The 24,429-nt window shown below is 37.4% G+C and overlaps 2 protein-coding genes across 5 annotated transcripts in view; one reads left to right on the forward strand and one right to left on the reverse strand.

Moving 5' to 3' along the window:
- LOC132908011 (lachesin-like) overlaps positions 1–14,159 on the reverse strand; it is a 186,804-nt gene extending 172,645 nt beyond the window's left edge. Inside the window, exon 1 of one of the 2 annotated variants that reach the window (XM_060961530.1) lies at positions 13,456–14,159. The gene's annotated coding sequence lies outside the window, so the exon portion shown is untranslated. The remainder of the gene's footprint in view (positions 1–13,455) is intronic. The other variant, XM_060961528.1, reaches the window with a different exon arrangement.
- A 6,785-nt stretch (positions 14,160–20,944) lies between these two features.
- On the forward strand, positions 20,945–24,424 carry LOC132908013 (uncharacterized). Of its 3 annotated transcripts, none has more exons than XM_060961536.1 (8): positions 20,945–20,992; positions 21,954–22,094; positions 22,248–22,365; positions 22,463–22,624; positions 22,689–22,922; positions 23,005–23,136; positions 23,222–23,394; positions 24,249–24,424. In XM_060961536.1, exons 2-8 carry the CDS (start codon positions 21,958–21,960, stop codon positions 24,322–24,324), a joined length of 1,032 nt encoding a protein of 343 aa, XP_060817519.1. In that variant the 5' UTR covers positions 20,945–20,992; positions 21,954–21,957; the 3' UTR covers positions 24,325–24,424. The 3 variants fall into 3 exon arrangements, with proteins under 3 accessions (XP_060817519.1, XP_060817517.1, XP_060817518.1); XM_060961534.1 differs by lacking the exon at positions 20,945–20,992 and adding an exon at positions 21,195–21,374; XM_060961535.1 differs by lacking the exons at positions 20,945–20,992; positions 24,249–24,424 and adding exons at positions 21,195–21,374; positions 23,941–24,217.
- The last annotated feature ends 5 nt before the right edge of the window (positions 24,425–24,429 follow it).

Here is a 24,429-nt window from a genome sequence, read left to right on the forward strand (position 1 = left end):
AAGACACCTACGTAAAACAAACGAATGACCGATACATCGGAAACGAATGGCAAAGAGGTATCGAATCAATTGTAGATAACTGATAGAAATACGCGATGCGGCTGGTTGAGTTGTAGTGGACAGTGAGTGATTGGTAGCGGACGATCCTGAAAGTTCGTTTGGCAAACGGGCCACAAGGTAACCAACTGGTGAAATTTCGTTTATTCATTGGACACATTTCTGTAACGGTATCTGTATATCAAGCAATTTTACAATTTGCCGTATTATAGTATCGTGCTCTCTTTTTTCTCTCATTCTTGCTCGCTATTTTACTCGGTATTTTTTCATCGAATCGAACTGCTTTTCAACAGATTCGCCCGAGAGACGCTTTTATCATAAAATAAAAATCTCGCCGTTAATGATCCCTGCGTAGTCTCACCGACCATTAAAATTGTATTATCAGTTTCTCGCTATTCCCCATCCTTCCAATTATCGAAGTAACGTTATTTCTAAAACTCGACCAAACTGGAGATCGCGAGCGTTAGAGTATTACACGGAAATATGTAGGACAGCACAGTCGATGACGCAACAAGATTTAGGGACACCTTGGGACCGGCCGTGTAAGCATCAAATTTTCATTGGAAGAAAATTCTACAGAAATTTAGGAAGAGATTCCGAAGGAATTCAGACTATTATTACGGTGAAGGAGAAAATGGTTCGTCGTTTCCGAGCGTACCGTTCGAGTGTGAACTACAAGAGGAGTATTAGACGATGGTTACTAGTAGAACGGACGATAAAAGTCGTACGAGCGAATCTAATTTGGCGGGGGAGAACGAGTGCGCGAAAATTGAGAGTTCCTTTTACTATATGTACGCGGGTACCGTCAACGGGGAAGCTCCGCTTCCTCTATCCTTCTCTCTTTCATTCCTTTCTTCGTTCTTTCCAGCTCGAATTATATATGCCTCAATTTCGAATCTGCGTGAAACAGTGCGCAAAATTACCGGCACATACAGCAAGGCGAACCGTATCGAAAAACAATAAACCAAATAAAATTCAAGCGCACGCCTCTGTGAATTTTCAAACGGCGATCCAAGTTTGCCGCAACCACGTGAATTTTCCTCGAAATATGCGGGCTAATTTACCGGTCTTCTCTTATATTTAATATCGACTGCTTGATAGTTACAGTCACGACGAACATCTGATTCAATTCCGAGATCTAATTCAATCGGTTTGTTGAAATCTTCGATAAATGTAACTTTTTCGGTATTGTTCATTCCTGTTAATGTAGTATGGTACTGATTTATATCACTCGTCATTGTTCGACGCTAATCGATGGTACACAAACAAAAAAAAAAAGCAAAAAAAAGCTTTACTAGGTTGGCGTAACGACGGTAGTCTTCTGAATGCATATTCAATTATACGAATGATTTATTCTGTTGCACGAGCGCGAGAAGTGTAAACGAAGGACACTCGATGATCGTTATCGATACGTGCAACTAGAAACCGAACTTTATCGTTCGTAATTGATTTATTGTATCAAATAATGCATCATAAGCTACGCTGCAGGCTAGAATATATTAGAATATATTTAACCAGTTAGCTGTTTCGACGAGTATACTCGTCATAAAGAAATAGCTATATTTTATGATATGACGAACCCTGTTAGTAATAAAATCAAAAAATAAAACAGGTATTTTATTACAACTTAATTCTATATTATAACAGCCACACATACTGTGTGTTTGACGAGTATACTCATCGCCGCTTACTTTTGGCGATACATTCTAGATACACACTTTTCAAAGTTTTCAAAGAGGTCGCAACAGTTAACTGGTTAATTGGTCCAGATGATAGGAAGTATCTCTGTTAAAATCAGACAATAGAAAATTAGTACCGAAAATGAACGGAACCATCGATTCCTGCTTTTTGGAAACACAGTTGAAGTATTCGAAAAAATTATGTACATCACGAAACAATTATGACGAATAAATGTTAAATATACATTTCGTGTTAAAAGTACATTCGCATAAGTTTATCGCATTATAATTAAATATTGTAAATTGTACGTTCACACGTACGTAAGGAAGAACCGAGAGAACAACGTTTCCTGAAAAGCGTCAAAGTATGCAAATGTTATTATACGTATACATACACGATTTTCCACTCATATGCGACATAGTGTATAGTTCCTGACACGGAGGAACACTACCGTTTGAAACGTTACTTTGCAATTAAGTGATACTCCGTTTGAATTGGTGTTGTAGCAAGGCGAGTAAGATTGAAGCTGGGTAATAAAATGCACCTTATGGCGTCCTGAGTAAACTCGTCTCGATGAATGGTATGAAAACTTCACGAAACTTGAAGACAACAAAGATACCACGAGGAAGTAGGTCTAAACTAAATATATACAGTTACAGAGTCTTATATGCAATTGCTCGGTAACTATTGTGACTTCTACAATAATTAAAACGATATATTTATCTTTAAAACCTGTCTATATAACGTATAAGCTGACGAATACAATCTTATTGCACAACTTGAATAATTCAAATATTTCGTATCTACTGAGACATTGAAGAATTTATACGTTGATTTTGCGAGTTTATCAATACGATTAAAACAGGTACAAATTTGTAAAATGACAAGTTAATTAGCGAACTATGGAGATCTTTGCAAAGAGCTGTCGCAGTTTCCGAAAGCGTAAAAATTCCAGCAAAGGTGACAAGTCTTAAAGCTATTTCAAGAACCTGACAATATTTCGCTGTAACAACGGCACGATATTTATACAGCCAAAACATAAATGCATGTTATAAATTTCTGTTTATCCGAACAGAGTCTACTGTAAAGGTTTGTAATAATTAAATTTCTATTGATATTTACTTCCTTTCTTGTACGTTGGCTCGTGCCGTTGATAACAACAAAGATATCATGAATTCTAATTTCAGCATAAAATGCTACATCAAATTCCTAAACACTTTAACCGAAAACGATTAAAAACGGAAACTTTTCGATCCCAGCATATTCGAATCCGAAAATTGAACGCTACCGGTGCGCTGCACCGTTCAACTTCGCCATCGCCCGCGAACTCTTGTTAATCTATCTGCGCAGCAATTCCAACACACGACCGATGCATCTGGTCGCGGCTAATAGCAGCGACAATTATACGACGATCCATATTTAACAGGATATACCATGCGCGTCCTCTGGCTGGGAGAGGGGGCGAAGAGAGAGGAAGAGCCGGAGGGAAGGGACGGCAATGCTCGTCGTCGAAGCGCAATTCCCTCACCAAAATCCATGGGCAAAACAACATATCAAACGTCCATTCCACGGCTGAAAAATTTCAACGTAACTGCAGCACACATTCCGCGCGTGCAGTCCTCGAATGTCCGCGGATCAGTTTTGTGGCCGACGAGATCCGATTGATTCGTCCGATTAACGTTCTGAATATCGTCGCCACGGTGGCCACGGATGACCATTTGGCGAAACTTCACGGTGGTTTGATTCCTCCCTCTTTCTCTCTCTCTCTCTCTCTCTCTCTCTCTCTCTCTCTCTCTCTCTCTCTCTCTCTATCTATCTATCTATCTATCTATCTCTCTATCTCTCTATCTATCTATCTATCTATCTATCTATCTATCTCTTTATCTCTATCTCTCTTGCTATCATATCTCGATACTACATCGACTAGTCACGCATTCGCATAGATGAATTTATGCGACCGTGCATATGTATGTTCATACGTGTGTAACGCGCAAGCCGCCTCTTTCTGTAAATCGACAACCCATCCGAATTTGCAAATCGAACATAGATCGGGGTAACCAAAGCGAGGCTCGTCGCTCGACCATATAACGAGATGTCACATAAAGGGGAAAAAATTACGTAAATTAGCGCGAATTGGTGTCGAATGGTCGCGCATGGTTACCATGAGAGGAGTGACGTTTACCATTCTGAGAGAGGAACGAGACCGTGCCCTCGGCAGCACAGAGCTTTGTAGCACGGCTCGCAGAACGCAGGGGCGGGCTACCACCAGAACTGTGTGTGATTGATGAGGCAGTGATAGCGACGGGTCTGCACTCGACACATCGCTACTGCCACCAAACAATGCATATTCATCGGACGTATAAATAATGTCTGTTTAATACATAAATATACATTAACGCGTGCGACCCCTTTATATCATACTTCCGGCTCCAGCCTCGTCTTCTTCCTCGTCCACTCTCGGTGGTGAGATCCACGTGTCCTTTCTCTTTGCAAACTGAATTTGATCGCTTGGGTCCTCTGAATCGATTATCATTTCTATTGTACTTTCACGATGTTATAGACAAATTATGATTTAAGAAATCTGCGAGTATCTTTATGGTCAGGAATAAACTTGAGTCGTAAAAATGTTTTCTTCTTTTACGATATATACAATCAAACTTTTCCACGTTTTCAGAGATGGTGTAATGTTTCTTTATGACACAATAATTTTATTTCTGATAATTAATATAGGTCACCGGTGGATTACGTGCAATGAAACAGATGCGTTGAAACATTTTTTTGCGTTTGCAAATTACATAAAATGGACTTTCACGATACCACTGTAGATATCTATCTTTTGAATTTTATTAAAAAAGATCGTGTTTTAATCCGTTGATAGAGGTTCCTGATAGTTTTACCAGTGATGCGTTATCCTGTAACGGACACGCCGTGGAATGAAAATTTGAAAGAATCCGATAGGACACGTTGTCACTGATGATTGATCACCATTTTGACCGAGACGCGTCCTTTTTTTCAAATTGAAAATTAATCCCCGCTTTTAACGTTCAACTTTCAAAACATTACGATACACCGGATGTATCGATTTTCCATGGAGAAGAGGTTACATGGCCGCCATTACTGACAAAGAAGAAAATTTGTCTCATCGTAAATTTAAATGAGCCATACTGCGTAGTTTAAATTCCGATATGCGATCGAACGCATCCAATTTTTTTTGTCGCCGTTTATCACGGTAGATTAAGTACCCATTTATCACGAGCCCTGATGAATGACTCGCGCACGCGTGTACATAATATGACACGGTATATCATTGACGGGAATATCAATAAGCTTTTTATAAGATACTTCCTCCTATATTTCAAACAATTTAGATGGAAATTTCCATTCTCAAAGGATCACGAAATATTATTTCTTCAGTCTCTTAAATATCATCGATATGTTAATACTTGATAATATTTCTAAATATTTCGAAAGGAAAGATATTCTTTTCTTTCATTTTCTTCTTTCTGAATGCATTAAATCATTTCATAAATAATGCGACATTTTCAGCAGAATAAATTCTACTCTCGTAAGAATCGTGTTATGTATAGAACGATCTAATAAGTCCCGTTGAACATGCTATAAAATTATCTAATCTTCCACGGTAATCTCGCTACACGCAGAGATTTAAATCCACGTTACTGTAAAACTGTTATTTATAATATCTTGCGATATTTTCTGAGCGATATATATTAGAATTTACAACTGGTCTATATTCTCATCGTTGATGCGTGGCAGAAATTTCGTGGTGGATAGTCACCCTTAACACACAGGGAATTTTATGACGACCTGTTATAGACACTCTTTGTATGCTCATTGTGGACGTTTTACGAGCACTGCTTATGGCCCCTCTTAGCATACAGTGGACGCTTAGTAGCGTGTGATCATGGTCGGCCTTGGTTCGCCGAGGAGTTAAGTAAGCCCGACCCTAAGCCCTATATTTGGTGCGTAACATCGAAATTCGATTAGATACCGGTATAAGTTGATACTTTTGTAGGAGAAATGTTAGGAACGCGATCGTTATATAACCCAAATGGCGAAGGAAAATAAACGAAAGGATAACTCTGCCTCTGGTATAATTGAATAAATACACATAACGCAAACACGCTGAGCTGAAAAGTTTCTTCACGAAAAGTCATTATTCTAGAAAGGAGGGTGCTCAAACTTCTATGTTTCGATAACCTGCGCGATACATCCAACTATTTCAGATATGCTGAAACAACGTCTTAATAATGAAACTTTCAGAAAGCGTAACATCGTGAAAACACAGCGCGGTTTCGGCTCGATAACCGACCAGACTTGGACCTCGGATCAAAAATTTTCACGGTAAATGGTGGATCAAGTGAAAATGGAGAAGGATGCGTATACACTCTCCGTTAGAATTAAGAAATTCGACGATGGAAGTATTCGAGACAGATACGGATTCTTGTTGCCGAGTTCATACACCTCGGTTCAATTAAATTCGCGGACGGAAGAACAATAATTGCTTCGCGTTTCGTTCCTTCTCAACCGAGCACCTTCTAGTCTTCCACTCACCCCCTTACCATCCTATCGTCCCTTCTTCGTTCTCGTGAATTTTCTGTGAAAACTTTCGTGGCACTTCTAATTAGACTTATCCCATTGCTCGCGTTAAGAGACGAAACTTTCTATAGATAGGAAGGAAACCGTGCTAATGGCGCGATAGGTTGTAGCGAACACTTCGGCGATCAAAATTAATGCGGCCAGAAATATCGGACATCTAACTTTTTCTCTCGTACTCGGGGCTGTTCTATTTCGATTCGTGAAATTTTCCGCACGGTAAACGCTCGACAGCCCCTGAATACGCAACTTTCTACAATGAAATCCTCTTACGATCCGAATACGAGTAACCGTGTACAAATGTTGTCTGTTTTATAATTAACTGCTAGAAATTCTTGCTACGTATTTGTCAATACGGAGCTGCATTATTCCCCTTTATTCTTAAATTTAGTTCTAATTCAAAAAATGGAAAAAATGCTCTTTGTCTGATTCCCGTATACCTCGTCTTGAGACATAAATATTTCAACTATAAAAAATACATCAAAGTGCATTTATAGATATTTTTTCAACACGTTGGTGAAATATACACAGATCCAACAGAAGTTGCAAGTCAGTGCAGTTTAACCATGACAAATTTATTTGACGAGACAATCAACGTTATTGCATCTATGAACCGGATATTGAAGTTTGATGGAAGGTCAATTCTATGGAAGATCAGTTTCCAAAAACAGAAGTTGTATGCACTTTTCCTCTGATCCCTTTGACTGAATTATGAATTTGAATGCAGAAAGCGCGTTGGGCGCTCTCAAAAGTTTCAGTACAGTTTTTCCTCGATGCTAGTCGGCTATGGTCTTTAACATAGATATACAATTTCCATGACGAGTACGAAGCCGGGCAGAAATTCGTAGGCGAACAACGCTACTGAATTTCGATCCTACTCAACTAGGGGAAAACGCTCCTACTCAATCTAGCATCTAGGGATGTTACGAGGGGAAACACTTTTTCCTCGTGTTGGAGGAATGTATTCCGTTATTTATATTCCTACCTGTTTTTCTAAACTTGACAATTTTTGAGACGCGTAATCAAGTTGATTTCTTAATTCCAAGTTTGAAGGATTGTGTAAAAAGATTTTTTACGTGGAAAAATATTTATTGTAATTATAAACATACCTAAATTAATTTTCATTTTCTAGCTCTATTAACTTTTGAATAGGATCGTTTTCAAAACCTGATGAGAATGCCAAAGCAAATATTTAATAACTGTTAATCTGTATACATGTATATCTGTATACATAATACAAACTGTTTTTAAATATTAAACCGTTTGGGACGCGCAAACTCAGAGGAATAAATTATTAATTGCATATCTTTTATGTGTATATATGTATGTACAAAAAACACAGAAGAATTTTATTGTATTAATTAGCTGCAACTCGAGTATTAACAATCGCGATGGCAGCTATAGGTCAATACGTAGGTAATAAATTTAATCGATACCGCTTGCGTTTGTTTCTGGTATTTATTCGCGTTTGGTTTCAAATTGCATTACTGGCTAATTATATTTCAGAGATTAATTTTGTAACGCAATTAAATTCACTAATGTTCCCGATACCTCTGTTACGAATTTCTTATGTACAAACAGTTTTCAGGACTGTTAAACAATTCGGGGAATAGACCGTCAGCGAAACACGAGGAAGGCGACACGAAAGGATTCTATTCTGGAACATGCATATGCATCTGTTCACACATTTGTGCGTGACATCGCGTTCAAAATTGTCCCGTTAGAATAGCATCCGTGTAATTGAGTTTGCAAATATCGCGGTTGATTTCCTAACAAACAGTATAACGATCAATTTCGTACTTTGTTTCGTCGGATCTAGTTATTCGTCGGCTATTTTAAGACGCGATATTTGCAAAAGAATCGTACTCACGACTTCCCAAATATGTTTCAATTTTTGTTATTATATGAACGAGCAAATATCGATATTTCAAATATAGAGAGGAATAAAATAAAATTCAGTGTCCGCTAAATCATCAGTCTTCACAATCTTGTACAGTTTGCACTGCGCGTTCCGTACGAGTTATTTCAACATTGCAAAATTTTGTGGAATAACTATGTATATGATGAGGGAAATTTTAAAACTAAATTTCAAAGATTTTTATACAAAACGAGAATAGTACGGAAGCTAGTGAAAGAAAATTTATTTTGTTTAACTGGTATATTCCTACTCCTCTCTATAACTCGAATTTCCTTTCGTGCCACAGATATAACTTTAATTTACGTAACAAAGCGCAACGGAGAACTTTGCATGAATAATCCGTGCCTTTTATCATAAAATCACCGTTGAATAAAAACCATTCTCGCTCTAGTTTCCTCGAAACACCCGCTATATCTCGAGATACATCCAGCCTCACCGAGATATCTGTCGTTGTTTTCACCTCCATCATGGACTTCTACGTTTTGCCAAGTTTCCAGCTTTAAAGTCTGAAAATTCTTTTAACGAGTATCTGCATTGTAAGAAAGGCACGGCTTTTAAGCTTCTCACTCGTTGGAGGTATTTCTTGGAACAGCAAGAAATTGCCTGGTTCTCGCGCTTAAATGCGCTTATTACGCTGTATTCTTCGAGAAAAATTTGAATTGGTCTTAAAAGGGAAGAGCGAAACTTACAGAGAAAGAAACGAACAGTTGTCTGATCGGAGTAATTTTACACGAAATTTCATTGACAACTACCTTATGAGATAAAATAAACGAAGAATAAACTCTAATAGAATAATAAAGAAGTTTTTTCTTTGAATATTTAATTAATTATACCCGAGAAATATGCCAATAATTTAGAAAGCAGCGAGATATTCCGAAATATTACTCCGTACATTTATCCTACTCTAATGTTTCGAAATATTTTTGGAATTTAGTTGAAATATTCGACAATTTTTCCTCATTGTCGTGAACTAACGATCGGCTGATCAATTAGGTTGCTATGCCCTGGTATGATAATAACAGTAGCGGCCGAAAAGGAGAGTGGAAACAAGGTAACACGTGTAACGCGTCAGATGGAGACGAAGACAAAGCGTGGCGCGGAACTAGCGTGCAGAATTACGAGAAGATCGCGTGCTAAACGATTCTTCTCTTTGACTAGCCCCTTCCTTTTCTCTCGTTCTTTCTCAGGCTTGTGGTTCTTCCTTTCGCACAACGGTTGTTACGTCATACCACAAAACGGTGGAAAACGACGCGAGAATGGAGGAACGCAAAGGGTGCAGATCGCGGCGATACGATTGATAATGAGCATTACATTGCAGGCACGTTGCCAAATATCGCGCGCGTGAACGAAATCGCGATCAGATCGTTGGAAAATTAATTTTCTGGGTCGGAGAATCGCGCCAGGGTCAAAGATTCACGAGGGTATTGATAACTCGAAGGAGGAAAGTTAGTCGTAGACCTTCAAAGGTAATTTAATTCCGGCGCGTTTCTATACTTTGAAAGCTATGGCAAGACGCGGGAAATAGCAGCGAAAAAGTAGTGGACTGAACGAGGCGACAGTAAAATATTTTTGCCTTTCCATCAACGGCGTAAGAATCGCGTGGAATTCACAAGAGAGAGAGTGCATGCGTTTCATTCATCACAACCTTAATGACCTCTCTGTTAAATTAATGTCCTGGGTTCTATCGAGACGCGCATGGGGCTCGTTTGACTGCTCGGGTTGGGTTATTAACATTAAACTCAACTTAGAAGAGCTGAAACACTTCTGAATACATTATTTATGCTTTATTCGTGACAGTCTTTCGAAAAGCAAAAAGATATTAATTGTTCGGCAGAATTTTGTTACTTAATTTAGCTACGGTTTACGTATATAATGAAACATATTGTTCGAATCTGTGTTTTAACTTAACGAATACTCGCTGTTTTTGTTTTAATTTTGTAGCTCGTGTATCGCATATTTACTATATCCCAGTTTGATAAAAGGGGTAACACAATGTGCTCTGCGAAATGAGCATAAATCAATTTTATACCTTTCAAACCCGATGCATGGCACTCTTTAAAACTCTTTAAAAACAATGGGCCAATGTGATGTTGTCCGCTATCAGCTACAGCTTTCCCTTTGTTGCTGCACAGATGATAACGCAGCAAGACTTGCGAAACCGAGCGAAATTTTTTACGGAGACCATACGGATGGTGGCATATTTTTTATCTTGTATGTATAACATTTTAGTAAATAAAACCAACAGAGAATTACCTGACGCATTAAAATTTTCACAAACCGTGTAACATACCAATATAAAATCTATACAATTATTTCAACAGAATTTAAATTAAAAAACAATTGATTAGAGGTATTTAAAAAGGTATCACACAGTCATCGGCTCGAAGAACTTTGAATGAAAAAAAGATGTTCGCGGACCACGTTTAGGTCCGTGTATAGAAAAGTAAATCAGACTACCCTACGCTTTCTTCCGACTCGTTGCTCGTTAAAGCCACGTTTATCGATGCACGCAAATCAGGCTAGAACGTCAGACAAATGGTAATCGAGAAGCGTGATTAAAGTGATCGCACTTCTAATGGAGAGGAAAGTAGCAAATAAGAGACAAGAAGAAGCGAAACTTGCCTGTCAGTGATAGTCTAGAGTCTAGGGGCGGCGTCGTCTTTCGCCTTCCTTTTCCCTCTTACCCGTGATGCATTGCATTCTACAGGGGCGGCCGCGCGAACGTATAATGCACGCCGGCTTTTCGAAACCGAAAAAGGAAATAGACAAGACCCTTAACTGAAATCAGGAATGTGAAGCGGATGGTAGTTTAAAAGGATTCGCCTTGGTTGGCTCCTTGTCTCGACTATTTTTTCCTCTTCCTGTCCAATAGTCGCATTCTACTTGTTCCACTACCTCCGCTTTGACCCATTCCAACTTAAACTACATCTATTTCTATGGTATACAGGAATGTATCTCTTCGCGTTTCCCCGCTGATCCTCGCGTTAGTTTCTCGAGCCTGTACGCGCGAAACTTCTGAATACGGTGTATTGGATATTTACATAGCCTTCGTGGTCAGAAAACTATGTGCTACTGAGACGTGATCCGCATACAAATGGAACTTTGAATCTTTTATTCTTTCACCTTTCCCATATGTATTTCCTTGGACGCATAAGTGAAAAATAAATTTATCGCACGCGATCCTAGCAATTTGCTAGATGTTTGCGATCGCACGATTTCAATGATCAACGTGAATCAAATAAATATTATATTAATTCCTTCGTTTTTGGTTCTAATAAATACGTATTCTGTGAAATTATGGACTACTGGATATTGCAGAATCCTTTTCCAGATGTCAGGTAAATTTCATCAATATTTTATTCAAATCGCGTAATGAATTTATTGACCATATTCTCTCGAGTTTCCTATATGTTTATCTATTTTAATATCTACTAAAAATATTTCTTTCTCAACATTTCTTTCATGGATATATCTATGGATATAAGTAATTACGATTCTCACTTAATTGTCGCTCTATAAAATACTTGAATTGTTCTGATCTTTCTCTCTCGCCGTTCTCGTTTTACCCGTAATTTAGAAACAACGAGGGAAGTTACAAGGACCGATAGCGAAGACATGTTACGGCACATAGATTCAACCTTTAAAGTTTACGGTCGTGTATCAGTAAAATTGTATCAATATCAGTCAGTTTCAATTTTTGTAACGATATCCCACGATACGTCGACAAGTGCCGCAACTGATACGGTTTGCGTATAAGGATTCAATATCGTTCGATGGATTCAATTGCTTTATGATATTTTACGGAGAAAATTCCGAAATGATTGGAATATTATTTTTTATATAAACTTATAAAATCCAATGTTTCGTGTTACATGAAAAAGAGAATTAATAAAACGGTGTTTCGTAAAGCAAAAACCTCTTCTAAATTTAATGCGCGTCGTCACTGATAACGAGGAACGATAATTTAACTGGAAGTAATAAACGACAGTTACATGCGTATTTACAACCTGGCAAGACACTGCGTTTAACTATGTTTTTCTGTCTCACTTTGCTTCCCATGCACCCGCGAAACTTTAAACAGCAACACAGGCTGTAGCTATGTCTGCACGGGCACGCAATTAAAAAGAAGAAAACAAAAAAGCTTTTAGTGCGCAGTAAAAACCATAAAAGGAAAAGATTACACGGTGTAATTTCGTGCAGAGGGAAGAAACCAGTTTCGTTGGTACGCGGCAACAAAGTGTCACAAAAGGAAGTGTAAAAGCGCTTGTCCAGATTTAGAACCTCAATTAAGGCTATGGAGAAGGAGAATCAATGCAGAAACACCGAGTAATCCATCCACTTCCATGGACCGCGACAGTGACTTTTGTTCAAGTAGCATGAACAAGTAAATATAGAGATAAAAAGAGAGACGAGAGAGAAAAAGACGAGAGTAAAAAAAAGGAGACAGAAATAAACGGGATGGTACACCATTGCCCATCGACTACTAACCTAGCGTTTCGTTTCTGAGGCTAGGAAACGGAGAAAAAAAAGAAAGAAAAATAAATAGTCGAAGTTAGCGATCTTCGCGCATTTCTGTTTTGAATGTGTTCTATTATTCTATTCGGAAGGAAGCGTGGAAACTTTGCGCGATTAAAGTTCCTCCATCGTAGAAAGTTAATCGTGTGGAAAATGATTCCGTAAAAATCTCATTATTTTTTTCTTTCGTTTAACTTGCTTTAAGCGATTTTATACATTTAACCGGTGTATTATCGGGATATGAAGAGAAAATATCGTTCTTAACTATGTGCCGAATGAGGCTTATTTATGCGTACTTCGTAGATTTATGTGCAATATATTAATGACTATTTTTATCGTTTTGTTAATTGGTTCTAAATTTGTTAAAAATTTACAGACAAACGAGTCGAAGAAATTGTCGAGTCTTTGAAGTCTTAATTTTCTAATATATTTTATAACAAAAAAAAAAAAAAAAATAAAAATCTCGAGATCTGCTCCGACTGGCTACTGATATTTAATAGATATGGTTCGTTATTCAAACTTTTCACGATCTAATCCATAATCTTCACGTCCCTATTGTTATATATTCCATCATTCAAGGATGTCGAAAGCGTCGAAACAGCCGATCGATCAATGCGATCATCCTTTTGTTCCGAATAAAAATCAACTATGATAAAAAACTTGGCACTTACCTTATCTAAGCGCTCCTCAGCCTCGAAAATCCCAGATCCGTGACACCCTCTACCGCTGTAGCACCGGTGGCATTCTTATCCCTTCATTGGACGCACCTTCAACACCCTTAAACACTGCACGATGCCGCGCCGTCCACGTTGTATCACACAAGAATCACGTATCTGGTTAACTACGTTTCTCTGGCATGTCTCAATCCGCGTGCCTCAACGACGATCAAATTAAACACGCCCCCCTCTCGAAAGCTATCCTGATTTTCCGGACCAAATAAACAATTTAAACGCGTCTTTGATCGACATACGACTTCTTTCGCTCACGAAACGGAACATCACTCATATTCGACGAGCAAAGATAACGGAAGAGCTCGATCGAAAAAATAAATCATATGTAAATTTTTGCATAAAACGCGGCTCAACGATCAACCATGCTTTACGTTTGCTGTCATGATCTGTTTAGGTTTTGTTTCGCGACGAGACTCAAGGAATTTACGACAATATAGAGCAGTGACACTCCTTAAGTGGTTGAAGGTCGACGACGAAGAAGTAGAACGAATGATCGCGAAAGCTGTCGCCGCGTTCAGCTGTCACGTTCAGCCGGTGAAAGAGTCGATCACGTGGCTTTTCGTACGTCTCGCCGTCACTCGCATCTAGCAACACCGTTACACCTTCTCGGCGATCCGTCGAGAACTGCGTTCACCACGACTCCCCACCCGACGCTTTGGGGGCAGGACGCTCAACGTCGCTAGCTAGACACGACGCGCGGCGTCGCTCCGCCTCCACGTGCAACTACCTGCACCCCTCCGCCGTGGTGAGCCCTCGCGGCTTCTCTGCTCTTCCTTGTCCGTTTTTGGCCGGTTTGCTTCACGCCGCTCTTCCCCTGTTCTCTTCGCGTCTGATCGTGCCACTTCACGCCGCACCTCTTCCTCAAGATGACCGGAGAACCCTTTTCCACGATAGAGCATCCCCTGTGACCATCGACACGCTTCTTCCGATCAAGTTTATTATAGTTAACGGATAAAAGCGATCAATATGTGCGAAGATCAGTGAGCTAGGAAAAAGAGAATAATTTTGTGGTTGATACTTCCTGTATGCTTGATATGAATTTGAAGCGAGTATAATCGATTATGGGTTTTCATTTTGATTTGGTAATTGAGAATCGATAATTGGGATAAATGGATTGGTACTATTGTAGCGATCGGTGGTGCATAGTGGTGGTAGATGAATAAAATACGATTTGAAAAATACGTATAGATGAAATTATGAAAAATTAACATTTATCGTTGAAAACACGTAGATTGTATAAAATATTTTTCAATGTGACATATAGTCGTTAATCCCGACATGACTCGTAAGCATGAAAATGCTGAGAGGGATATTGTATCTCTGGAAGAACACTCCGTTTTTGGCAAGTGTGCAAATTCCGACACATCCGTTACATATGTAAATTAGTGTTGTATACGCGTTTTCTCTATTCGCGAAACCATCGCAAGAAGAAACATCAAGCTTTTGCTATTTATTTCGAAACTCTAAACTAAACAACGAATAATACAATTTCATAGATAAAACTATACTTCTGTATGTACGAACGCTTGTAATATTATTTCTCATTTCGTGTAATAAATCTCTAATTAAACCTTACATCTGCTTCGTAAAGCGTGGTAGATGAAAATTGTTAATAATCCGATAAGGGATATTTGTTTGTTAAAATGAACTCCATTTTTAATACGTTGTGCGCACAAAAGCAACTGTAACGCGTGTAATCGATGGAATGGCAATCTACTGTCCACTTCGTTAATGAAACAGATATAACGTTCGAAATGAGATGCAAATGGCCCAGGGTGTGGTTGAAATGCAGATACGAGCGGCGAAGTTTTTATTTACAACCCCTATAACGAGACCGACCAGCATAATGCGTTTTTTCGAATGGATCGGTCGTATTTCTCTTCGTTGTCGGATGTATTTCTCTTGTCACTTTCTCCCTTCCCCTTACGTTCCCCTTTTCCATTTATCAATCCCTAGCACGGTGATATTTTAAAGACTTAAAACAGCTGACGCACAGATTCGAAGTACTTCTGACGTAAACTCTCTTTAATTTTTTTACATCTGGTTAAGTCCAACGAATTTCACTTTTCCTGAATCGTGGACTTTGGAAGCACTATTTATCCTTTTTCCTTTCCCTAATCCTCTGTTTTGCGTGCTATTTTTTATAATGTGCCTGACATTTTTATAATCTAGCGTTCATAAGAATCTTTGGGAAATATTCTATGAAAAAGCAAAAACTACTTATCCCCAGATAAAGAGATAATACTTATAATACAGAAACTTTGGCGCAACCATAAGCTATAGATGACTACGGAAAATGATAAAAAATTCAGTTTGAAGCATAAACGAGATAGCTTCCGAATCAAAGGTCTCGTCGCGTCTTACAGACGCCTTCCAAATTCTCGAGTAAGGTTCAGTGATATTTGTCATCGTTCTCTATCACTGAGCGAGAAAAAAGGATCACGTGGTGCGATGAGAATCTTATTTGAGCATCTGTATTACGATGAATTAGAGGTAAGACACTATATCTGCCTTTTAAATAACGTACTACGACAGTACCGTTTTCACGTGACAAGGAAGGAATCGAACGGCGGATAATATTTGAGTTGTCGAGTCCATCGAGTCTCGACACAGAAGAGATGAGGATGCAGGTTAAGTAAGTGGTTAGGAAGACGGCGTTGCCCAAAGTAATGGAATAAAAACACTCGACCTCGATGTTACCATGATTGATTTGGGCGGCATTATCTTTCACCTTCTCTTCTCGTCCGGCAAGTAGATGTGTCAAAAATTCCATTGAAAAACCCTTGTTTCTTCGTGTTTTATGAAAACAATAAATGTCCATCACCCAGGCATTATTTCCTGGCTTTAGTGACTTATCCTTGTCTTGTTTTTTACTCCGGATTACCAAATCCAGTTTATCAAAATGTATCCACAATAATTAATCAAAGATCAAATAAAAAATAAGACTTGGATACCTATCATCCAACTTTCCAATTATTATTTTCTACGAAGTTAATATATAAATAAAATTCATTACTCCCTAAAGTTGTTTCAAAGATTACTACAAAATATTCTGTAAGACAAGATCGCCGACGAACGTGTAGAATGAAATATAGCTCTTAAAACTTTTATTTCTTAAAGAACGAAAATTAGTTGAAACGTATAACAGTGAAATGTAACGAACGTAGCGTCACTGAAATTACGAGAATCAACTCATAGAATGTCGTAAAAGTAGAATGTTCGGTTTCATTAATGTGCACAATACCAAACGCATACGTAGGTGCTGGGAGATGGTAAGTAGTACGTGTTCCGCAGCCCTTTTATAGATCCGTGACTGCTTCCGATACCGTATACGCCGGACTGTAATTAGTCTGTAGGACTGGATCCAGCTTTCAATGGACCTTCAATGAGCGCTACTAATGACGACCGGATGACGCATCCGGAATGCCTGTTTAAATGATAGTATGCTAATTCAATGGCAAGCATTTCGTTTTTGCGCATATCGTGAAACACATCTGATTTCACGTTTCAGTTAACACCGTACTTCCTCGTTGTCCCGTCTAACAATATGCATCGCGCGTGTAATCTATCCTAAGAGATACAAGAATTTCCTAATGTTAACACGTCGTCACGGCGAATCGATATTTCGATTATTATTTTTGTACAATGTGCTTGATATTCAACAATTTTTATTACATTTCTCAAATTCTATCGTTTATATATGTGTCGAATATAGCGAAATTTAAAAATTACGCAAAAGCCTGAAGCTTGTAAACTTTCCGAATCGAAAAACTCTCAAGCAGAATTACATTATTTTTTACGATGCAACGGAATTCGATCATTCCTGTTCGATTTTCGATAACATGACAATGTTTGATCTAATACTAGGTTGGATTTACGTATAGAAGGTATAGGAAGCAGATCGGGGGCGAATACGAATTCCTATGCGATCCCTGGCCGGGAAGGAGGACTGCGAAAGACACGAAAACGTAAACAGTGACTTAAATCACCGTACACGCCTCGGGAAAAGATCGAAATACGGTGTACGTCGGAAGGATACCTCGGCGAACGTGGCGGAATGATGAGGTGTCGCGCTAGAATAGACAAGGAGGACTTTCCGGTCCGCTATTCCATCCGATTCCGTAATCCATTCCGGATACCAACGGTGTTCTACTCCTTTTTTCTCCTTTTTTCTCCGTCGTCCTTCTTCAATCGGTCGGGAAAGGCGATCCAGGACAGGATACAGGACATCAGTCTTTTCTGTCTTCGCTACGTTCAGGGCTGCAGATTCCACCGAGAAATTCCACGCTCGATTCGTCCTCCTGCGTTCAATACAAGCGCCGCTCTCGGATTCGCCGCGTACTGTGTCCCGTTTTCCTTTCATGGACTCCCTTTCTTCCATCGTGGAATCCTCAACATTCAAATATTCCTTTACGTGGAAAGGAAATGAAGAAAGAAGGGAGTAATCCAAGTAAGACAGGACAAAGGAACGAAGAAGAAGGAAGAACGAATCGAACAACCAAACGAAGAGAAGAAGGGCGACGCGAGAAAGCAAAAGGAAACGAACAGGTGAAGGAGAATGGTAAAATGAAAATATGAAACGAACAAAACGACGACAGAGGTGGATCGTGCGACGGGAACGAAGAACTAAAATTAGAATAGAACCAGGACGGAGAGAGGGGCCATGGAAAGCGGTGGAAAATCGAAAAGGTGGTTAAACCGAGAAACGGTGAAACGAGTGAGAGAGCCGGGACAGCTACTTGCGAGAGGTTGGGTATACACCGGGCTCGCATTCCAAGCAGACTTGGTGAACCGGGTTCATTATTTTCTCGTTATAAGTTTCTACAACTCGAGCTTGTTGTCGTAACGCTGTTAACGCGGACGCGTCGCGAATTGTTAAAACGGCTGGCGAACGATCAGCGCGCGTATATATTCGGCGGCTTCCTTAAACCCCGTGTCACGCGCCGCCCTACCACTTCGTTCCTTTTCATCCTGGCCTCTACTCAACCGCCACTCTCATCCTCTAATACCCATTCCTCGCTCTACTCCCCCTTTATCCTCTTCTTTTTTCGTTTATTAATAAACGAGCCACTGTCACTTGCCTTTCTCTCTCTCTCTCTCTCTCTCTCTCTCTCTCTCTCTCTCTCTCTTTCTTTCTTTGCCTTTCTTTCCTTCAGTCTCTTTCCCTTCAGAGGCGCAGGATATCGGAAAAGGCAGAAGGAGGAACAGGAGGACGAAAGGAAAAGCTAGCAGCGACACAACGAAAGGCCAGTACTCGTCTTGTTGTTCCTTTGCAATACCCAGCAGAATTATTGAACAACTCGGTGACTTGATGTGCTAACTCTAACTTCCTCTCGAACACGGCAAAGCGTTACTGTTGAAAATGGAGCACAGTCACGAGTATCGTGAGCGTAGTTCGTAAAGGATCGCACCTGACGATGCCGCTTTAATGGTGACTTTAATTGTACCCTTTGATTTCAACACGCTTCGTACACTGTCGATTCCAGGCGATCTCTGCGCGATTTCTATCCCTTCTACCTTGTCAACATAAAAAAGTGACGATATTCATGGACGAGAAGATCGTTGCTCGAAAAACTAAGATTTCTTGTTATTTTGTGTTACTTTTATACAAGTGTTCGGTTACTGTTTTAACATAATTTAAGGGATGATTATTGACGCCCAAATAAGATGAAAACCAAGAATAAAAGATTAAGTTCTTGGTTTTGTTTTTTTAGTTATTGACAATTAGAAATCGGCTACAATATCGCCTGTACGCGAGCAAACCTCCTTACACGAACAAAGGAAGGTCAGCCTAAGCGGCGGGACGCATAGCGATTCTCATCCGAACGACACATGAGCAGCAGCTTACCTCGTACAAGTTGCAGAGGAGAAGACTATGGTATTCAGAGACGTAAGCAACCCGGCGCGACGTTTTGCAAAAGAAATGGTAAATTGAACGTTAAACCTGCTTACTCGTGGAAAACCATAAGAACATATCGAAAACCGCTCTATGAAATTTTTGCGAGTTTTTGTTAGCCAAAATGTATACATTTGCAGAACTTTCGGACATGCAAAGCATTTTCAAAATAGGCCAATGATTGTGGGATACCGGTACGTTAAACCCTATGAAATGTATACAGGAAAATACAAGAAAAATCTTTGCAAATGGATGAGACAATAACTAAAAAACAAAGCCGAGAACACAATTTCTTTATTCTTGATTTTCTCCTTAAATTATGTTGAAACAGTAGCCGAACATCCTGTATACCAAGAAATGAAATAGGAGCGATACAGACATACCACCTATCTTTGTCATACGAGTAAAATTAATAACTTTGAACTCAAATCGTGATTCGAATAGCACTTACGGAAGATTAATTAAACCTTGCAGAACATTAAAGAAAGTAACGTTCTCGTTGCTTAGTTGCCAATCATTATGAAATTGGATTTTACGCCCTTTGATAATCTTCCCTACGTTCACCATTTAAAAACTTTGCAAATTGAAGAAATTGACGAAAACTATAGAATACGATAAATTAATGATAGCCATTCGACGTTGGCGAAAGAGTTATAAACAAATCGTTGGAGAATTGAAAACGTTGAAATGGCAAGCCGGGCGTTCGATTCAGGCGGTGCAAATGAGTGGAGCGATATTAAAATCTACGCGGGCAACAGATGGGCTCGGATAGCTTTACGATGCTCGAGCCAATAACGAAAATCATTAAATTAGCTTTAACCGCCGGTGCACGGCGTACTGTTAACAGCGTACTAATTTTATTATTTAGTAGTAACATAAAAATCCTGGAATTCCCTTCGTTACTTCTCCTGCCGACGCAATTCACAGGCTTTTAAAGTAATAAGTTCGTCCGTTTGACTATGTTTTATTTCGCTATTACGCTCACATGTGTATGTACCAACATTGTACGATATAACGTAAGCTTTCGAAAACTACTCTTGTCTTTGCATAAGTGTACATTCAAGAAAGAATTGCATATTAGTAAATATAATGTATATCTTACCTTGTTTGTGCAAAAATTCACAGCAACGAAGGATATCTTTTCTTGAAAAATGTAATTAATGGGTTTTCACGACATGCACGCGTTCAAAGTTTGACGTGACAGCCATATTGCTTTTAACACTACCAGAAGCGTGGAGTTGGCGCCAATTTTCATTTACCGAATATCGGTAACGTAACGTCCTACAAAATTTTATACGTATTTGATCTGTAACTGGTGTGTACCTCGTGTGTACTGCCTAATGGATCAATATCGCACAAATAATATTTAAATTCATTCAATTTAAGAAGATGGCACTACTGGATTCGCTTAATGCTCAAGGCTGAATGTTCACAGCCAGTCCTATTCTTATCATCTTAGCATTGACTTCTAAGTTTGTGAATCGTTGGAAAGTAGGAGTTTCATAAACATTAACGTAACTATTCATAAAAACGTAACTTGAAAACAGATTTTATTTGTTTCTGTATAAATATAACAGATAAGTATATAAATAGATCATAGTCATATACGTCATATATAATCATAATCATAACAAAGTGTATATATAACATATAATTGTTACATCATGAGATTCGTTACGCACATTTGATTCATGTTAATATTGTTTATTTGTAAGTGCTTTTATTTATCACACATTCGAATGAAGATAATGTTATCGTGGATAATGTCACTTTCTCACTTCTATCTTCGAGAAAAGCGCTGCCCTCTATTCAAAGTATCTTAGTCTTTGAACGCCAAAAATATAAGAGAAATATACTTATATTTGATAGACATAAGAATAATGTGTTTATTCAAGTGCTCCTTACGCTCTACTGTGGAAATCGTGCGATGTACTATAAGTGTTAAATATAAATCATCTTACACGTTAGTATTTAAAAATTACTCGTGAGATTTAATATGATTACGGCTAATGTTAACTCAATTCTTGAAATACAATAGAATCTTATGGTAAAAGCGCAAACTGTACTTCAACCACAGGCATATATGCATACATATAATATGCATCAAATACGATAAAAATTTTAAAAATTTTTGGAGTTTATAACGAAAAAAGTTTACCATATACAAAAAAAAAAATAAAAAAGTTTATGTATAATAAAGTGGTTTTATTGCAAAAGTAATAATGTCCCTGCATACGGCGCGTATGTATTATATTACTATTGCTGTTGTACATAGTCATACAGCAACACAATCAGTTTCATTTCCAATATAAAACTCTATTCCCGCTTATTACTTTTATTTTATTCTGTTTATTTAACATCAAATAATGATATTCATACTATTTACATTTCAATATTTAACTGATTACTTCATCTCTAAAACGTAATATATTTCATTCACTTTCTTAAATATCCTAAGATACTTTCCACGATATACACAATTAAATTTAAGAAAGATATATTAACATTTCTACATTTAATTAATTTCGTTATTAATATTTAGAAATATGTTACCACCGACATACGTCGAAGGTTTTCATGATTTGGAAGCCGTTAAGGCTATGGAATATAGACCTTTCGGCAAAACCGGATTGATGGTCAGCAAATTATCATTTGGCGGCGGACCGCTTGGTTGTCATTATGGGTTGGTACTTGATTTTTATTCAAAATTTATTATTCCATACATAACATAAGCTTTAATATTTATAAAAAAATTATGAAAAAAATTTTTTTATAAATATTTTTAAAATTTAATATTACGATAATTTTATACTTTCATATGTTGATACGGCGACAGTACGTATGATGAAGGTCAAGCAATTGAAGCGATACGTCAAGGAATAAAACAGGGGATCAATTACATTGATACCGCACCATGGTATGGTCAAGGTCGCTCCGAAACTACTATTGGAAAAGTATTCTTTTTGCATATTATAATACACATTAAACATATACCTTTTTTTAATTTATTTAATTTTTACTTAATGTTTAATGATTATTTAATGTATCTAGGCACTGAAAGGCATTCCACGTAAAGCATATTATATCGCGACAAAAGTCGGACGATACGAATTAAATTACGAAAATATGTTCAATTTTTCCAAAGAAAAAACTAGAAGTAGTTTCCTTGAAAGCTTACAACTTTTGGGTTTGGATTATGTTGATGTCATCCAAGTAAGAACCATCAACTTTTTATGGTTTATTTCATTCATCAATTAGTAACATGTATTTTTTATAGGTTCATGATATCGAATTTGCACCAAGTTTAGACATAATAATTACACAAACCTTACCGGAACTGTCAAGACAAGTTGCGGACGGCAAGGCAAAGCACATTGGTATCACTGGATATCCGATATCCATTTTAAAGGAATGTATTGAAAAAAGTAATATCAAAATTTCTTGCGTACTGAGCTATTCAAGGCATACGCTAATAGATAATACTTTGTCTGAATATATTCCATTTTTCAAGGTAGAATTTCACAGTAAATTAAATATCCATATTTCTCAAAATAATACTTGTTAACAGATTAAACAAATGTACCAATTTTTAGGCACATAATATTGGTATAATTAATGCTTCTGCACCATGTATGGGACTTCTAACTAATAAGGGTCCACCAACTTGGCATCACAGTTCAGAACAAACGAAAGAAGTATGTGCAGATGCTGCTGCGTATTGTAAGGTATATAAATTTGAAACATTAACATAATATACATTTGTATTTGAGACTACTTTATTTATGACATAATGAGAACTTATCTTTGCAGGATCATGATATAGAATTAGCCAAGTTAGCATTATGGTATTCTATGCAGTGCAAAGATATTGCTACATATTTAGTCGGAATGCAAAATTTAAAAGAACTGCAGATAAACCTTAATGTTGTAAAAAATGGAATTACAGATAAGGAAAAAACTGTGCTTCAAGAAATTCAGGAAAAGTAAGTATAACATCAAAATAGCTAGTTTTTAATTACTAACAGTAAAGTGGAAAATCGTTTTATTATATATTATTTCCTTACATAATTTATCAAATAAAACACGTTATAAAATTTTACTAATAACACATATAAAAGAGTTTAGCAAGAAAAGAATTCTTTTATCACATTTAAACTTATGAAAACAAATATAATATATATATAAAGTTGTATATACAATTATGCTATGTAATATATGTAGTAGTAAATTTTAAAAAATTATATTTTGTAAGCCATATTAAATTAATTAATACTATTTTATGGGTGATTCATTCTAGGGATAGGGCAATGTATTCTATAAAATTACATGTTTAATATCTTGGATATAAAAATTTTAATTAAATAAATTTCACAAAATAATTAGAAGAAATATTTATCTTGTAGTAGTCGTCTTGTAGTAGTTATTTTGTAGTAGTAATAATTAACTTTTTTTATGTAGATTACCACGTTTTTATAAACCATAAACTCACATATTTAAAAAAACATACATTATGTTTCATATGCCAATAGTCCCCGTTCTCAAAGATTTTTAAAGTATCTGATCTGACATGGGATTACATTCTATCTACTATATTTCTGTGATAAATAAGTTCCTATTATACTTAAATTGATATGAATTTGGTAAGTTGTCAATTATTAAAACAAGAGTGCTTGCTTAATAAATCATTTGGACTCATAACGATAACACAATGGTTAATTGTTAATACATGAAATAATTCAATTATACTTATGTCCAAAATTTGAAAAATTCAGAAACAGAAATTAGAGATTCCTTCTTATAATAAAAAAATATAAAATGATCCTTCTCTTCATTCCAGGTATTTATGTAAAATAACAGAGAAACACTGGGAAAACAAGGAACTTCAAGCATACTGGGAATATATGAAAAAATAAGAGAAATATATATTTTGTACATAATATCATTATACTGTTAATATCATTTTCTATAATATATTAAATGCTAATATATGTAATAAATTTTCTACAAAAACTATATTT

The sequence above is a fragment of the Bombus pascuorum genome, chromosome 6 (assembly GCF_905332965.1).
Source record: "Bombus pascuorum chromosome 6, iyBomPasc1.1, whole genome shotgun sequence".
In the NCBI taxonomy this organism is placed as follows: domain Eukaryota; kingdom Metazoa; phylum Arthropoda; class Insecta; order Hymenoptera; family Apidae; genus Bombus; species Bombus pascuorum.